Source organism: Populus alba, chromosome 11 (genome assembly GCF_005239225.2).
Source record: "Populus alba chromosome 11, ASM523922v2, whole genome shotgun sequence".
Classification (NCBI taxonomy): Eukaryota; Viridiplantae; Streptophyta; class Magnoliopsida; order Malpighiales; family Salicaceae; genus Populus; species Populus alba.
The window spans coordinates 20,164,411-20,183,627 of record NC_133294.1 but is presented as its reverse complement, the minus strand read 5'-3'; the positions used below and the strand labels follow the sequence as shown (position 1 = coordinate 20,183,627).

General features: G+C 33.4%; 2 protein-coding genes across 2 annotated transcripts; one reads left to right on the top strand and one right to left on the bottom strand.

Moving 5' to 3' along the window:
* Positions 1-2,933: 2,933 nt before the first annotated feature.
* Positions 2,934-5,795, bottom strand: LOC118031568 (uncharacterized). The gene is made up of 5 exons (XM_035036027.2): positions 5,426-5,795; positions 5,279-5,356; positions 5,093-5,168; positions 3,379-3,452; positions 2,934-3,285 (listed from the first exon to the last, which is right to left on the bottom strand). The coding sequence occupies exons 1-5, from the start codon at positions 5,546-5,548 to the stop codon at positions 3,214-3,216; spliced, it is 423 nt and encodes a 140-aa protein (XP_034891918.1). The 5' UTR covers positions 5,549-5,795; the 3' UTR covers positions 2,934-3,213.
* A 6,049-nt stretch (positions 5,796-11,844) lies between these two features.
* On the top strand, positions 11,845-17,959 carry LOC118031567 (glucose-6-phosphate isomerase 1, chloroplastic). The gene is made up of 14 exons (XM_035036026.2): positions 11,845-12,651; positions 12,759-12,875; positions 13,154-13,252; positions 13,395-13,478; positions 14,192-14,335; positions 14,422-14,487; positions 15,519-15,587; positions 15,695-15,802; positions 16,097-16,149; positions 16,240-16,378; positions 16,521-16,677; positions 16,857-16,935; positions 17,386-17,452; positions 17,563-17,959. Exons 1-14 carry the CDS (start codon positions 12,118-12,120, stop codon positions 17,695-17,697), a joined length of 1,851 nt encoding a protein of 616 aa, XP_034891917.1. The 5' UTR covers positions 11,845-12,117; the 3' UTR covers positions 17,698-17,959.
* Positions 17,960-19,217: the final 1,258 nt, after the last annotated feature.

Genomic DNA, 19,217 nt, shown 5'->3' with positions numbered 1-19,217 from the left:
TGCAATCCACGATTCCACACTCGGAAGCTAAAACTCGTGAAATCATCCTGATAAGCAAAAACATAAACGTTAATCATCGGTCAGGCCCATGCAATTGTATGGATTGAATTCAAGTTCAGGAACAGGTTGAAATTCATATTTAAAAAAAAAATAGCAATTTCTTAAAAAAGTATTAATTAAATAACACAATTTAAGAAAAAATTATGAAAATAACACGGCATATACTTGTCACGAAAGTGTAGCAAAATTTTGATTATAATATTATTGGTGTCATAAAAAATATATCAATCAGATAAATTTAATCACACCATAAAAGATCATCAACAATGACTCGAGTGTGTCACATTTGTCATCCAAAGATGACAAATGACTTATTTGCTGTTAGTGACAAATGTTGTATCCTTGGGACATCATACATGGTGAATAGTACTAATGGTATTGTAATTCCCGAAGTTTCAATATGTCTTAAATATTTTTTATTTATTTCTTATCTCTCCTCTTTCCTTACACGTGTATTCCATTTCATAATTGTTTTTAAAAAATGTTGACTCTAAGCAACGACAAGCTTTAATTTGCATTTTTCAATTGCAACATGTATAAATTATGTTAATTCATCATTTTCTTAAAATTATGTTACTTAGCCAATATTTTTTTTTAAAAAAAAAAACATGCTAATAAAAAACTGCCCAAAAATTCTCATCCATTCATAAAAATAATATTTTTTATTTTTAAAATTTTATTTTTTACATTAACTCGTCAAAACAATATAAAAACACTAACAATAATTAATTTGAAGTAAAAAATTTAATTTTTAATGAAAAACAAGTTTAACCTTAAAGTATCAAACACCCTTAAGTGAAGCATCACTAAAAATATTAAATTATCATGATATTCCAAACTAATTTAGTAAAAAACTAAATTATTTCTTACACTAAAACTTATTCCAAAAGCTTTGATATTGTCACTAAATCTAACTAAATGGGTCAAACTTAAGCCTTTCAGCCAATTTCATGTCCGACTCGAGTTTTATTCTAATATTCCGAACTAATTTAGTAAAAAAACTAAATTATTTCCTACACTGCGAAGTAAGTCAAACTAAGTTTTTTTAAAAGCAAAAAAAAAAGTCACGTAGAACTTTCTGATATTGTCATTAAATCTAACCAAGTGGGTCAAACTTGAGCCTTTCAACCAATTTCATGTCCAACTCGAGTTTCAAAGTGTCGGGGTGCATGTTTCTCTCTACAGTTGACGACAAATAATAGTATTTTTGAAATGTACAAGTCAGGTAGTTAAACATAAACACAACAATATGTTTTCAAGGTGCAAGTATAATTTCAATCTTTTCGTGGTCAGCTGGCCTATACTTAAAGCCAATTGAGCCATTTTGTTTTTTTCTTTTCTTATATAGTCATTTCTCTCAAATTGATGCAAGTCGGGATAAGATTATAGATCAAATTAAAGAGTTATAAGAAAATCATTAACCAATTTAAACCAAGAGGGAAAACATCTAAGAGTTATTAGAGAATCAAGGTCTAGAATGAAGACACTAAAGAATTAAGAATTAAATTAAATGAACGAGGAAAAAAAAAATATGGCACGTGTATTTGGCGAGTGTAACACACACGCCAACACACGAGGAATGTCATCTTGTTATGGCAGCGTGCTCTAAGCTTCAATGGCGATCATCCTTGATGTTGTGAAAATCATTTTGGCGAGGTCTTTCCTCCCTGGTATTACGCGGTGGAAAGAGTAACTCTAACAATTATTTTTTTCATATATTTTTTTTATTTTCTTCTTTTTTTTCACCTTGATTTTCACACTTGATCTATTAAAAATATCAAAGAAAGCTTTTATTTTTCATAATGTAAACTTAAATCGCCTCTTTTTTAATTGTTATTTTTAACGATTATAGTTCAATTTCATAAAATCAATGCCTAATAAACAACGTAACAATGTCCAAAACTATAAACATGACAAGAAATGCAAAACAAATGAAAGTCATGAAATAAAAAAAAATTAAAAATTTAATATAAAAAAATAAAATTGAAAATTCAAACTTTAAGAAAGAAAATAAGCAAATGAGAAAATAATAAAAATATTACATAAAAATAGATAAACTGCAAACATGATAAGAAATGCAAAACAAAAGAAAGTTCATGAAATAAAAACTTGAAAATGTAACATAAAAAAATGAAATTGAAAAATCAAACGAAAGAAAATAAGCAAATGAAAAAATAATAAAAATATCAAGTAAAAATAGACAGGATTTTTAAAAAATGTACAAAACCTACCACTTTTCTACAGTGATTTATTTTTTCAAAAACACTAATTATTTTATTTTATTTTTAATTTTGAAAAGACTCAATTACCCAAAATAAAAAATATTAAAAAAAAAACAGGAAAAGAAATGAAATGCACAGGTGCCAAAAGAATTTAAAATATCTCAGAAAATTCAGTCCAAAATGTAAATTAAAAAAATATAATGTAGAGAATCAAAATTTTAATTCAGTTCAGGAAATTAAAAAAACAACCAATTCACAAATTTTCCCAACCAAATAACCCCAAATGCTCAATGCTCAATCGAATCGCTCATGAAATACATAGAATTATTTATTTTTATATTTTAAAAATATTTTTAATTTTTTATTAATTTCAAATTAATATCTTTTTAATGTTTTCAAATTATTTTGACGTATTGATATCAAAAATAATTTTTAAAAAATAAATAAAACATCATTGATATATATTTTAACATAAAAAATTATTTAAAAAACAACCATAACCACACTACCGAACACATAATAATAATACTACAAGCGATCACGATCCAATTCGGTAAAGACCAAGAACGGTAGAGATTTGTAACGGGAAGAGTTTCAACCTCCTGCACAGCTCAGGGCCCATTAGATGTCTTCAAGACACAGAAAAACGTATTTCGTCATGGCAAATCAAAGCATTCCATCAATTAAGCATCAATATCAGAATAATAAACAGCCACGAGATAGTAAGATCGCAGCCCTCCCAAGATAGAAAAAAATTGTCACATAACGTAACACTTATGCAGGGATACTGCTCTACCTATATATACACTGACGCACGGATTAGATTCCATAATACATCCAAATTGTGCTGCTCCCAATTCCTAGCTGTTCTACTCGTTTGAATCACCAGGTAAGAAGATTGGTGGCAAATGTACACGCACTCTGTTTCGGCTTATAAAATTGAATGCCTGATCCCAAGACCATTACATGTTAATATAAGGCCCTTGTACCGGTTGAGGTACTCCTGCAACCAACACAAGAATAATCGAGGGGCATTATCAGGCTGGAGCATGCACAAACATAAGAAAAACAAAGTTCAACAGCAAATAAGACTTACGCTTATGTTGTAATCATAGATGTGCATCATCCCCTTCGTGTCATATTCTATCCTTCTGACAGGATCACTTAAAACTGTCAAAGAAAATTACAAGATTCCATCGTCAATTATGCACGATAACTGGCCACAAATTGTATGTGTTGTTCTTCGTTAAGGATTTTGCCAGTAAGCTATACATTCAGTGCCCTCAACTGGGGCAAAGATCTTAACATCATCATGCTCATGGCACTTCAGGTCAAGGAATCCATCTTCTCACATAATGAAAACAAACACACACAGAGACAAGGACCGGCACAAAGGTGTATTGCAGAAGTGTTTCTTTGAGGATTTGAATAGGCATTGATTCTCATCATATGTTAAATAATGGATGATAAAGAACAATTATTTAGGTATGACAGACTTCTCTGTACCCCCAAAAAGATTTCAACCATCTACAGAAACTCAGTTTAAATATTGCTATATTTGTGTGTCGTTCACTGTTTAAAATATTTGCGCAAAATTCTCATGGCCACTAAAAGCCATGAATCTCCCCAGAAATACTATCGGAAATGACCTCTCTATTTCAGGAGAAATACCAACCTAACCACGCATAATCTAATTATGTGGGACCTACAGAACATGAGCAGAAACTCTGCTAGGTATTGAGCTCATTATTGTATAAATTTGTCCTAATTCTCATTGATAAACTGCCAATCAAAAGCGGAGGCAACTGCTCCTGCCTACACTAAAAAGGAGAAACAGATTGATTGCTTATAAATGATCCTCTTAAAAAGGCTTAAAAAAAGAAGTCAGCTTAAAATGTTTTTCTTTCCCTCATTCTTATTAAGATTTCAAACTCATCGTTCATGGTTGTCTGGTTAAGACCTCACATATAATGTGATAATATGCTGTTCCTCCTTTTGACTAGCTCAGCTCATGCAATGGAATCATGAATGACAGAATGATTTGTACCACATTGTTGAATACAATAGAGTGGCATGTTCATAGAGAGTCCAATCACTGCATAAAGTATTAGCTACAGACACTTCTAGCACTTGTTAGTTTATGTAATCCCAGCGTTAAAGATGATTGATGGGAATCAATATTAGCTAGCTGGTAAGAATTTATTAGAATCATTCATGGAAAGACACCAAAATCAATTGTGCACAAACAGAAGCAGAAACATGAAACCAGAAGTTTCAAAAACATCATAACTACGAGATTCACTTCCAAAAGGCTTATGTCCTAGAAAACCCACTCGCCGAGTCGGTGGTGCAGCAGAGTGCTTTATGATAAGAAAGCACCTTTTAAACTCGCAAGAGTATGCTATTTCCCATGACTTTTCAAAATTATTATTTGGCTAAAACGGTGATCTATAACATTTACTAAGACCCCCAAGCACAAAAAACTTTAACAGATAGTGCTGCACTTGTAGAGTTCATGCTGAAAGAGCAAAACAACATGGGATTCAACACATTTGGAATCACTATCTTAGGAGAAGAATAGCCATGAATAAAGGCCAGGCACACAGCTAGCTTGTAATCTATAAACTTATACATGTAGAATACAAGGAAATAGGAGGTAATTGGCACGCACAAACACAATCTTGGAACGCTCAGAGAGATTACTTAGAAACAGTGTTATAGGCACTTTCAGGCAACATAAATTCTCACTTAACTAATGGAGGGGGAAAAAGAAATTTAAGAATATAAAAGGGAAAGAGTAAAATCCAGACCCTGGTAAGCCTCGTTTATCTCTTGAAATCTCGAAGTGGCACTATCCTCGTCTTTTTGCTTGTCGGGATGCCATTTCTGCACAAGTTACAAACCTTCCGATTACAAACCGAAAAAAAATTTCATCCAAGACACAAAGCGGTAACCCAAGAAAAAGAAAAGAAAAGAGAGAAGTCTAGGATAAGAACCAGTGCTAGGCGTATATAGTTCGATCGAATAGCATCATCCGTCGCATCATAATCAACTTCAAGTATTTTATAATAATCCTGCATACATTGCCAGTTACGAACCCTAATATGACAAAAAAAATAAAAATCAGAGGGAAATGCAACCACCTTGGGTCTAGAGAGAAGGGAAAGGAGATCGAAATTAAAGCAAGAATCCTGGTCTGGCCGTTGTTGTTGTTGTTGTTGTTGTGGTTGGGTTTGAGAATCGTCCCACTCGTCCCACATCATCATGTTACTGTTGGAGCTTGAGACACAGGACACCGGTGTGAGAGGCCCTTTCTTGATTCAAACTTTAGATTTGCTTCTCTTGAGGATAAACCCCTGCACCGGCCATGTGGGCCGGTCCTGTGATACGTATCAGTATATGTATCATCAATCATGTATGTATCGGCGTGCCCCATTATTATTATTTCTGTCCTGTACTGATGAGGCTTCATTCGTGTGGTTTCCTAACGAAGTTTCTGGACGAAGGGCACTGTACCTGGGTTTTTATTTATTTATTTTTATTTACAGTTTTCTTTTCATGGGGTGCTTGGAATGGGAGTTAAGGAGGTGAAAGTAATTCCACACCCCTTTTATTTGCAGTTTTATCTAGTGGTGAAGCAGCAAGTGTTCAAGGCAGAGCCATGATTGGTCTCCAACCTTTTTTTTTTTAGTTGTTCTTTTATTTATTATTGATTTTTTTAATTATATTGTTAAATTAATTGAGTTTATTGAATTTATTGGGTGAATAACCTGAAAATTTTTCTCCTTTTTCTAAAAAAGACTTGCATTCTCTGAATATTTTCTTTTTATATTATAAAAAAATTGATCTTGTCTCCACACAACACAGGTATCGGACCTAGTTATTTTAATAGGCCCTCTTGGTTTTTGTTCAATGGCCAGACAACTCTTTTAAAAATCTCACACTCCCTGGTATATCTTCCGGTCATAGTGCGAGGAGAAGAGTTCTAAAGCAAAGCTTATGAGATTTTTTTATAACATTTACAATATGCACCTAGTTTACAAGAATAGTACTTGAATTATGAAAACATGGCATTATACTATCACTTAATAAAACAAACATGTGTTTGGTAATATGATATAGAGTGTTTTTTAATTTAAAATATATTAAAATAATATTTTTTTATTATTTTTTCTATGCTAATACATTAAAACAATAAAAAAAAACTTAAAAAACACAGATACTATTAATATTAACATCAATATGAAAAAACAAATTCAACCACAAAAACAAAAAGTCTTTTTCAATGAAAAATAATTTAAAAAAACAAATTAAACCACAAAATCAAACACTCCCTGAATATTATTTAGACAACATACAAAAAAATTATTAATATTCAATATCAATATTAACAAATAAACTAAAATCAATTCGGAGTTAATTATTCATAGAGTATAGCACCTCTCCTATTTCATTATTTATATCACTATTCATGACTAATTTTTTAAATCCCGGTCCTTGAAATTTTGATTAATGTACACTTCGATCACTGAATTTTTGTCTTTTCAATTCAGTTATTTAAAGCTACATTTTTTATCGTATTATGTGTCAATAACAATTTCAATTTGTTTCCCGTCACTTACCTTGCAGGTCATTCCAACATCAAATTAATGGTAAATTTCATTAGATTTGGTTTTAGCTCGTTGTTTAAAAAACATAGAGAGACGAAGGACGAAAAATCACATAAAGAAAGAAACAGCGCCCTTTTCTTAAAAAGGCATGCAAGACTATAATTTGATTTTTTAAGTTATTTTTTTCACAATTGATCCCTGTTATTTTAGTTTATCATGTTTTGATCATAATATTTTTTTTATCGTCTTCAAATGATGAGAAAATAAAGAGTCATTATAAAACTTAAGAAGAAGAAAAGTTTTTGAGTTGAATTTCAACTATCAATAATTTTGATTTTTATATTTATGGGTTTGTTTTTTTTTTAAATCAAACTTTTATAAATATTTATTTTAATCATTATATAATTGAACAAAAATTAGTTTTGAAAATTGCCCCTGATATCGCACGGACATAAATCCTGATCATATTATTGAAGAACCTGGCAATCAACATCGTTTCAGTGATTTCGATTTAATTTTATAAGCTACAGGTTGGTTTTCAACGATGATTGCATGTTACATGCCAATATTCAGTTGACAATTGCTGCGTTATTTTTTATTAATTTGTTTGAACTTATTAGTTCGTGCTATATTATTATATTTTATTATTTATTTTTAAAAAGTATTTATTTTTAAATTTTATTTTTAATTAATATTTTTTAATATTTTTATATCATTTAATATACTAATATCAAAAATATTTTTTTAAAAAATAAAAAAATATATATTATTTAAATATTTTTTTCAAATCACAAGATATTTTAAAAAATAATTACAATCTTAGTCTCAGGCACCACTTTATAACCCGTGTTTTGACAACGGTTGGCAAATTGGCACTGTCACGAGAAAAAAAGAAGAGAAGAACTGAAAAGGTTGATAAGATAAACTAAAAATATTATATTTTTGGGTCAATGGCCCAACAATTTTAAACAAATTCAATCCCTGTTTCAACAAGGATATCAATTAGTAAACCACTGCATTTATGCGTGATCATGGCACATGGGTAAGCTGGATTAAATTCATGGTAGTGTTTTGACATTGAGTTTTAAAAATATTAAAAAAAAATAATTATTTATTTATTTTAAATTTTTATTTTTTAATATTTTTATATCATTTTGATATGTTAATGTCAAATATATATATTTTAATACATTTTGAAATGAAAAGCATTTTAAAAAGCAACTATTATCATATTTCTAAACACCCTTCAAAACTAGCTATTTGACCGCTGGGTTAGATATTTCTTTCCAAAAAACCTAGACATGCATGTTTTCTTAATATATTTTTTACATGAAAAATATTAAATGTATATTAAAAAATTTATACATACATCTAATTTGATAAATTGAGGAATAAATAAAAAAATTTATTAATGATAATTAAATACATATATGAAAAAGTGAAGAGACAGATGTAAATCAATATATTTTATATTACGACACAATTTATTTACCCAATCGTGTTCTATAACTCTATTTGTTAAAATTAATTTTTTATTTAATCAAACAATAATAGAAATAAAAACACGCATATAAAATTGATTGGGTAAAATCAAAGGGAAAGAAGTATCTCGCAATATTGCTCTTATTATAAATACTATAAAAATAAATATTTTTTAAATAAATTTTGATTATATAGAACACAATAAAAAAAAATCACAGATAGATTGAAACAATCTCTTCTAAAAATTAAATACATGTAAAATAATTAAAAAATCATGTGTATAGAAAATAAAAAATAAAAAAAAGGGTATTAACTTAAATATAAATTAAAACTTATTTAAAAAACACATAAAAAAGCTTGATTTTTTTTTAAAAAAAAATGCAATATTATATGAATTTTTTTAAAAGGCAATATTATATGATTTTTTTTAAAGGCAATATTATATAAAAACAAAGAAAAAGGCCAGGGGAAGGGCACCCTACTTTTTCAAAAATAAAATTGAGATGGAAATATCGCTATTTGTTTTTTTTTAAAAAAAAAAAAAAACAGAAAGTCATCTATTGGTTTTCCCTGTATTTCATCCAACACGGTTGCCAAAAAAACCCAGAATCTATATTATTCAAAAACTCATTTTTAAAATTCATTTTAACTCAAACATATTTTGAAAAAACCTTAAAAAACGCATAAATAGCTTTTTAAAAACACACAAAAGCCTAAAATCAGTCTGAAACCACGAGTTTAAGATTTATTTTTTTTATGCAATTTCAAGGTAAAAACACATTCAAGTGGGACTCTTTTCACTGAATGGGAATAGTGGACATTAAAATTGATCATTTTGATGGAAAAAATTAGTATAAATGATGATTTTTTTATTTACCACTAAAATTATGATGATCTTTCTCTTTCTCGTTAAAATTAAAAATTAAAAAATAATAAAAAAATTATTTACTGGAATTGAATTGTAAAAATATTAAGATACCTAACAAGTTTAATATGCGAAATTTGAGGACTAAAATGAGTGTTTTTTGTGAAAACTTTGAAATCATAACACATTTTGATGGCCAAAATTAGTATAAATGCTGATTTTTCTTATATCCCACTGGAATTTTGATGATATTTCTCTTTAATCGCTAAAATTAAAGATTAAAAAATAACAAAAAAAAAAAATTATTTACTGAAATTGAATTGTAAAAATATCAAAATACCTGACAAGTATAATATGTGAAATTTAAGGACTAAAATGAGTGTTTTTGTGAGAATTTTGAAACCAGAACTCATTTTTTAAAGCCTTTTCTACCTCAGTCCTTCCCAACATAAACTAACACCAAGTTCAATGAACTTTATTTTCTTGATATTAAGGATTCAAACCTCCAAGATAATTTGAATTAAACTCCAGTTGGTATATGCTTGTAACAGTTTTTTAAAAAATCATAAACAAAGAAATCGATTAAAACTATATAGTCAAATGAACTATGAATTGGTTTTACAAATAATTTGGTTTGGGTTTGTCTTGGAAGATTCAAGATTTCAAGACCCTGTCTATCTAGAACAAACTGATTGCTAGCCATAAGAGGTGATAAAAAAATCAAAATACTAATTAAATCGAGAAAAATAAAAAACAATAATAAAAAACAATGCCAAGAAAAAAATCGATTAAAATAAAAAAAGATTGATTCGGTTCAGTTTTATAAATCTAAAATCAAAAAAACCGAACAGAACCCAAACCAAAAAAACCGACCAATCTGGGAAGAACCAAATCAACCGATTCGAACCGGTTTTTTTTCCTAACAAAAATTCGAATCGAACCGAAACCGGCCGGTTTAAACCAGTTTCAGGTTTTTTTTTTAAAAAATAATTTTAATTTGATTTTTCTTTTTTTAAATCAAACCAAACTAAAAATGATTATTCCTACTAGCTACTGGAACATGCATTCTTATCGTCCCTGTAAATAAAAAAAATTGATTTCAATAAGCACAAGCTCTTGTGGTCTGCGGCACACACATTTGGAAACAACTTGCTTGAAACGGTCAAGAAATATTTTTTCAGGTAGAAAACAAGAATAAAATCTGTGCGGGGTTTAGGAACGTTTGGTCAAGTATTTATATGGTGGCGTGGTCCAAAATCCCCAGATGAGTTGGAGTGGACAGTAATGTCACTGTTTCTCACCGCAGATGGACTGAGAACTATGGACATAGATCATATCAAATATCATTTTCACATAGATCAAGCGACAGCTATCAATAATTGTAGTTGAAAAAAATAAAAATGACAGACTGGAAATTCCAACGAGTCACGAATTGCAAACAATATCTGCCTGGTGTTCACAGAATTAACGAGAACAAAATTATTTGTTTTTAGAAATAAAACTCTCTGAACACCAAGGGAAAGTTCTCTAGCCACATTATTCCCAAGACTCTGATTCTTCCCATTTTCGGCACCCCGTTATTAAATATAAGAATCCAATTAATTAACTACACACAAAAACAAAGCTTACAAAAACCAAATTAAATCCCCCCCCAAAAAAAAAAAAAAAAGAAAAAAATTACCATTTACATTAAACCTTGTTTTTTTGGCAACCAAAAAATCCCACACCTTATATTTATCAAAACAAACAAATAAACAAACCAAAAAAAAATAAAAACAAAATGGGAGATAAAAAATACCGAGAACCCAAAAGAACATCGGGAACTAGGTCGAGGGGTGTGTTCAATATCGATCTTAATTTCATTTCGACGTGGGTTTATGCAATGAACTTACTCTAAATTAAAAAAAAAACTATAACTACTGATTACAGTCCGTATTAAGATAAATTAAACGAGAAAATTGAAGATTATCTTAGATTTCAAGATCTAGAATTGATAGATTGGATTTTCGATCAAAAGGGGAGAAAGAGAGAGGGAGACACGGGGAAGATGAGAAGGTGCGATTACTGTCAAAAAAGAAAAAAATAAAGGTTTTCAATCAATCTTTCAAGTGTCACCAAGGAGGGAGAGAGACATGCCATGCGGCTGCTGTCAAAGAAAAGAAAAAAACGTTTCAGGGTCAGGGAGAGTGATTTTTCTAGTTTTTAGATTAATTTCTTTGATTTTTTCTCTTAGAGCGTATTTGGCAGTGTGATAATAGTTGTTTTTTAAATAGCTTTTTGTGCTGAAAAGCATGCAAATGATGTTTTTTCATTTTTTAAAAATTATTTTTGACATTAGCATATTCCAGAAAGTATAACCGTCACTCAATTTTAACAAAAAAAAAAAAAAAATTTTGAATATTTACAAAACGCCGGTTTGACAGCAATGCCAAACGGGCTATTAGTTTAGTGTTTTTAGTTATTTTTTTTTGGTTGGCTGACTTTTGTTGAACACCTCCACGCAACACTACCTGCCTTTTCATTGGTGGAAAGTTGCAGCCTTTGTTTATTATACTGCCTCCAGAGACAAAAAAAAAAAAAAAAAAAAACTGAGGAATAGACGAGGACACCATTGTAAGAGCAGGCCCCTCCTCCCATCGTCCATTTGCCATCGATGAGACAACAAAAAGAAACCAACCAATCAAACGTGTGAATCCTGCTGTACACCCACCCACACACACCCATCTCAGAACCCTCTTACCTCCAAAACACCAAACTTCCTTTACCTCATTCCGCTAAAAAAATATCGTCAGTCATGGCCTAAAATCAAACCAAAACCTCTCTCTTTCTTTCTCCATCCCTTAATAATCTCTCGCTGTCATCGCAAAAAATCCCAAAAATGGCCTCTCTCTCTGGCCTCTGCTCCTCTTCTCCCTCTCTCAAACCCAAGCACTCTCTTTGGAAAAGCACCCTTAATCCTCCCCTACTCAAAACCTCGCTCACATATCGAACTCGGACTCTACTCACTCCTACTCGCTCAATCGCTAGCGATATCCCCGCCGATTTATCAAAAGCAAACGACAAACTTCCGAACAAGCCTAGACAACCCGGACTAGAAAAAGATCCTAATTCTCTATGGAGGAGATACGTTGACTGGCTCTACCAGCACAAGGAATTAGGGTTGTATTTGGATGTGAGTCGGATAGGTTTCACGGAGGAGTTTGTTTCGGAAATGGAGCCCCGATTCCTTAAGGCGTTTAAGGACATGGAGGAATTAGAAAAGGGCGCGATTGCCAATCCTGATGAAGGGAGAATGGTTGGGCATTATTGGTTGAGGAATTCAACCTTAGCGCCTAATTCGTTCTTGAAAACTCAGATTGATAAGGCTCTTGATGCTGTTTGTGATTTTGCTGATCAAGTCGTCAGTGGTAAGGTTAGTTACGGGCAAATATATGTTTTTTTCATCACTGGAGACTGATTATTAAGGTTAATTCAAGTACTTTTTAATACTTTTTTTTTTTTGCTGATTATAAAATGTAGATTAAGACTCCGGACGGGGGACGTTTTACTCAAATACTTTCTGTTGGGATTGGTGGTTCAGCTCTTGGTCCGCAGTTTGTTGCGGAGGCATTGGCGCCCGATAATCCTCCTCTCAAGGTATTTCCAATAAGCCATTATTCTATGCTATTGTCGTTGTCACCATCATCATCATCATCATTATCATTGCTGCTGTTCACATGGGGAGTTGCTTAGTGTTTGCTGAAATGCCATTACTTGTAATGCTGTGGGGGTTTTGTGTTACTTTCTAGAACCAAGAAAGCATGCACGCTGATGACATGACCTGATTGTCGTTTCTTTGCTTGAAAATATTTTTTTTTCTTGTAAATGTCATGCTTTGTATGCGGAAAATAAATATTTTCTTTGTCTCCTTTCAGATAAGGTTCATTGATAATACAGACCCTGCTGGAATTGATCATCAGATTGCTCAGCTTGGACCCGAGCTGGCTTCTACTCTTGTCATTGTGATTTCAAAGGTCCATATGGACATACTGCTTCTTTCCTAGGAAGATGCAATTCTCTATTGTTGTTATCATTTTCTCTCGTCAGAAGTGTTTGTTACATTTTGCTACAAAGTAAGTTTGTTGCCAATGTAATGTTTTTGCCGTTTCTTCTCAGAGTGGGGGAACCCCTGAAACTAGAAATGGTTTGTTGGAAGTGCAGCAGGCCTTTCGTGAAGCTGGACTGGATTTTGCAAAACAGGTTTTGATCTCAGGTTCTTGTTTCTGCTTTTGTGATTTTCCCTTGCTTCTTATCAAGGGATTTTAAAATTTTTCTTTCACCACTAAATTGGAACTAAGCTGGAATAAAATGCTACAGCATGTGGTAAACAATCTAGGTAATGCTCATTTTGTTATATTTCTTGATTTTTTATTCTAGTCTTTGGCATTTCCTTGCATCTAACCCTTTGACATGATCAAACCTCCTTTAGATGAGTAAATTGCATTGACAGTGTCCCAGTATTAGTTATAAGGATGATCAGTGCATGCAAGTGCCCGCTACGGTGCACTGTTTTAGTAGAGTCTTGTCCTAAGAACTGAAGTTTGTTGTCACTTATTATGGATTGTCTCACATATTAATAACATAGCTTTCACATTTGCTATCGCATACATCAATTATGTTAGAAGAACTGAGTCAGTGTTAGTGTTGAGCTGCTAACTTTGTTATTAGATCATTGATTGTGCTGTCCATTGTGAGATGGCAGTGTGAGATGCTAACTTGTCTGATTCTATTTATGTGACAGATGACTTTATTGATTTTGAATGATGAATATTTGACCTGTCTCTTAAAATTTTAGGCTGCATTGTTTTTTAATACTGAAGTTGTTACTTCTGAATAAAGATTTCCTTGTACTCTTCATGCAGTTTCCCTCCCCACTCTTTTATTTATGAAATTGTTGCATGTATTTGATGCAGGGTGTCGCTATAACACAAGAAAATTCATTACTAGACAACACTGCAAGAATTGAGGGCTGGTTGGCTAGATTCCCTATGTTTGATTGGGTGGGTGGTAGGACATCTGAAATGTCTGCAGTTGGCCTGCTTCCAGCAGCGCTTCAGGTAAATTACCGTTATTTTCAGAGTCTTAAGTGTTCATTTATCTTGATTTATTATACATGATTCCTTATGGGTGATCTTTCCTTCAGGGGATTGACATCAGAGAAATGCTAGCTGGTGCGGCATTGATGGATGAGGCAAATAGGACCACAGTGGTAAGTATTGATTCTTATATTTCTATACCATAAATTTGTCATATTTGATTTTTGAATTGCTAGTTGCTTGAACTTTTGAGCAGTTTCTTGATTCCATTTAGTTACTGTTTTGCTCAGAGGTTCCAAATTATAGGTGACCTGTTGGAACCTTGGAGAAAAACCATATTAATTTGCTCAGAGGTTCCAGTTTATTTGAAAATTCCGTGTCATCAAAACAGGATCCTTGCACTTCAGCTCATGCAATTCAAATATAAACAAGCGTGATTTATGGTGGTGGTTTTTAGGTATGCCTGGTGAACATTTTGGACAGGACTTTACAAATCTAGATGCTTGTCAGTTCATCCCCAACATTTTAAGTTTTGGAGGTTTCTTAAATAAGTTATAGACTCTTGTGAAGTTGATCTTTTTCAAATGAACCATGTAAGTTATATGTCACTCTAAAATACTATGTGGTCTAAGTATAATTGTAACTTTGCAGGGAATTTTCTGCTTCCACCCCTTCTTCTGTTGAGCAGGCTATGTAGGAGATAGATGAGTCATCTAAGGATATCATAAATGTAAATTTGGTGTAAAGTGGATCTTGCATTAACCATCACTAACCTGTTCCAACCAAGCAGGCAAAAGACCAATTCATGCTTGCTGTTTCATCTTCTTCCTTTTATTGCTGCATAGATGGGATTGATCCAGTGGCATAGTCGAGGGGCTTTCTAGATGATTGCAATTAGGTTGCTTTGGAGTCATGGCCTGAAAATTCAACCACGATACCATGTTGCCCCTTCTGAAGTACTGCTGTAGTATTTAGTTCTGTGGGAGAGCTAATTATTTTATTTTGTGATTTCTATGAACATGCTCAGTTCTTTGTTTACAGGTCAATGATTTATCTACTCTGCAGGTTTTACCTTGCTTGCCACTAGAAAGTTGCATGGTTAACTGTGGCTTGATGTCTGGTTTATTGTCTTAGTTTTATTTTCTGTTTTATATTTGTGCATTGCATTGGGATCATCCTTCTGATCAATACATTTCTCCTCCAGCTTAGGAATAACCCTGCAGCTTTGCTAGCTTTATGTTGGTATTGGGCTTCTGAGGGGGTGGGATCTAAGGTACGAGTTCCTTTTAAATGTCGGCACTATACAAGTTATCATAAATTCAAAACCAGTTATGAGAATTGATTTTTTTTTTCTTGTCCTTGCTTGTTTGCTTTCTTCAGGACATGGTTGTGCTTCCATACAAGGACAGCCTATTGCTATTCAGTAGGTATTTGCAACAGCTGGTCATGGAATCACTTGGAAAGGAATTTGATCTTGATGGTCATCGGGTATGTGCGAGTAGAAAATTATCAATTTTAATTGCCTTGTTGCTTTTTTTTCACCAGGTTTTTCATCTTGAAGGTTGCTGTTAGTTCAGTTTGCTTTATGATTAAAGCTTGTAAAAACATTTGATAGAGATATTTAATATTGAGAGAGTCGTTGCCTCTAATGTGAGGACTTGGGGTGGCATCCCATCTGTGAACAGGGATGTCACTCGAGCTCTATAAACTGTTTCTCGCACCCTTTACCTATTGAATCCTCCCAGAATTTCCTAGGTGATGAGACTTTCTCTGATTTCTCAGGTAAATCAAGGACTTACCGTCTATGGAAATAAAGGGAGCACGGATCAGCATGCGTAAGTTTTGCTGATCATGTATAATTTTCTATGATTTATTTGTTGGTGCTGTCTTGCTGCGTCCTGATGCACACAGTTATATTTTTTTAGTTACATTCAACAACTGAGAGATGGAGTGCACAATTTCTTTGTAACGTTCATTGAAGTGCTACGAGATAGACCCCCTGGCCATGATTGGGAGCTTGAACCAGGTGTCACATGTGGTGACTACCTATTTGGAATGTTACAGGTAGATGTGCAAACAAGAGACGGTATCTAAACACTAATAGTGGTTTTAGTTCTAGACGGCGGAGATGAGATTTCAGCTCCACTGATTTCCTTTAATAAATGCTCAAGATGCTCCCATCTAAAATTGATATGGTTTCGTGTAGGGAACTAGGTCAGCTCTGTATGCCAATGACAGGGAATCTATAACAGTCACAGTGCAAGAAGTGACCCCCAGATCTGTTGGGGCTCTTATTGGGCTTTATGAGCGGGCAGTTGGGATATATGCCTCACTTGTCAACATCAATGCTTATCATCAACCTGGTAAATACTGCTGTATCCTGTTGCCTATAAATCACATCTGATTCTAGAAATGAAGGTTATTATTGTGGCTGCTCTTGCTTGTCCCTCTAGTCTAAGTGATCTTACTATACATGCATGCATATTTGATGAGTGATCTGTGTCTTACTAGTGTTAGTATCTTCATTTAATTGCCATCCCAGGTGTGGAAGCAGGGAAGAAAGCAGCAGGAGAAGTTTTAGCTCTTCAGAAGCGGGTTTTGGCAGTGCTCAATGAGGCAAGGTAAGATATGACAATCTCACATTTGTACTCCCATTTGTAATTTATCTGATGTGCTAGTGCTATTGCAAAATATACTTGCATGATGTTGTCGTTATGTGGAGGACTGTCCACCTGCCCCCACTCACAAATAGCATGTGCTCAAACCAACCTGGCTATACAATTACTACCTTTTCCATCAGCCCGAAATTGTATATAGTAACAGTTCAGCTCCACGAGATTATGAAGTCCAGAAGAATGATTCAACTTTGTTGTACTGTTGGCTCCAAGGAACTCTCTTTTGGATGAAAAGTAGTTCCCTAACCGTTTTTCAGCCAGACCTGAATTCTGACCTTTTGAACCATCTAACTCTTGCAACTTCATATAACTTCTAATCTCTGTGCTTTCTTTTTTCACTTTATTGGAAGTAGTTTTCCTTTTGCTGATTACAATCACGTTCCTCTGGCTTTTCAGCTGCAAACAGCCTGTGGAACCATTGACAATCGAGGAAGTAGCCGATCGTTGCCATGCTATCGAAGATGTATGTACAATAACCTCCTTTCGGCTTGCTTGAGCGATGAATGTTCAGCTAACACTTTTTTCTTTCTCTCTTTCCTTTTTTATCAAAAACTTTCCTTTCATTGGTTGCAGATTGAAATGATATACAAGATAATTGCACACATGGCTGCTAATGACAGAGCACTTATAGCTGAAGGCAGCTGTGGTTCACCGCGCAGTCTCAAAGTTTTCCTTGGAGAGTGTAATGTGGATGAGCTATTTGCCTAAATTAAAAAAAAGTGAAGATCATAACAAAACATGTCTTCAAGTTCGGAAAAAGAACTCCAATAAGCTGATTTTGAACTGCATGTATTACATGAGCTGAGATTTTTTTAAACCTTGAGCGCTCATCAAAATAAAAAAGTTTCCATTGTCCTTGTGTGTGATTAGAACCACTGTCAAGAAAGTTGCCCCTCTCTGTAAGAGGTATTTGTTTGGGATCAAGTGTCATTTGAAAGCGTCTTGTATTATACCGGTGGTTTGCCCTCAAGTTTCAAGTGACCTAAATTCTCTGCTTTTATGCAAGATGTCCGACAATATATTGAATGAATCTTATGATCCTTGGGATAAATTGGAGAAGATATGAAAGAAACCACTAGATAGGAGGGCAAGAAATTTGAAGGCAAAAAAGAAAGAAAGAAAGAAAGAAATTTGAAGGCAATGCCTATATGACCCGTATCAAGCAGTCACCTCTCTGGTGCTTTCAATCTGTGCAGGCTGAATTTAAGGTTTATGCGTAGTTTTCGGTTGTTTACGGCAATGAGACTATGAATCAACTTGTACACGGAGACGGTTAGGCTTGCAATCGATGCGTTTGAACGGTTGGAGCATTTTATGGACAGGGAGAACTGATCTATCAACAAGACTAACTGTTCCACCCTTTTAAAATGGTAGGTGGTTAGGTACGTCATCAGGGAGGCAGCGGGGCCTGGCGTCATGTCCTTGATACCGAACCTGATTAAGGTAATTGGATTGGTGAAGCACTCTAGCTTTGGCAAGCCAGTAGTGGCCCAGCCTTATGCCATAAGTACCCAATGTCAACAAGATTGGTAAATTGAAAATGAAACGAGGCCAGTTTCCAGCTGTTCAAAAAATTTCAAATTAAAGTTTATTCTCCTCTGATTTCCACCGTCAACGTTAATGGAATGATTGGCTTATCACTATAAAAATTCAAAAAAACACGGATGTTGCAGTACGATCCAAATTCACGTATAGCCAAAAACAATAAAATCCGAAGTTCACATGCGTCGACGACCATAGACCATCTTCGTCGTCGTCAAGCACGTGGTTTTTTTTTATTTGAATACATCCCAGCCGGAGCCCTATCGACTTTCCTCTTTCTCCTCCAACGTCAAAAATTAGATATCTGATGCTGTACCATGTGAAGCTGCTTATGTCTTTGCGTTTGTTAAACAAGGTTTTATTTGTTCATCAAACGATTGATGATGGGCATTGTGGTCATTACAATTGAATTTGGTTACGACAAAGCAAAAAGAAAGAGCCGAACACTTCAAAGGAGAAAAGTGGTGTTGCGGGTCTCGTGGGGACCCCACCAAACCACGTGAGTGATTCCTTAGCGTAGTGAATGTGGGCTTAGCGGGAAATTAGAGTAAAGGAGTGCCTGTCCCCACTTTACAACGTTCGACTATTTATTGGTAATTAGTTAAATGTAAAATAACAAGAAAACGGAGCTCTTTTGCCACGTCAACTCACCCGTTACTTTTTTCACGAATCACGATTTCCTCATC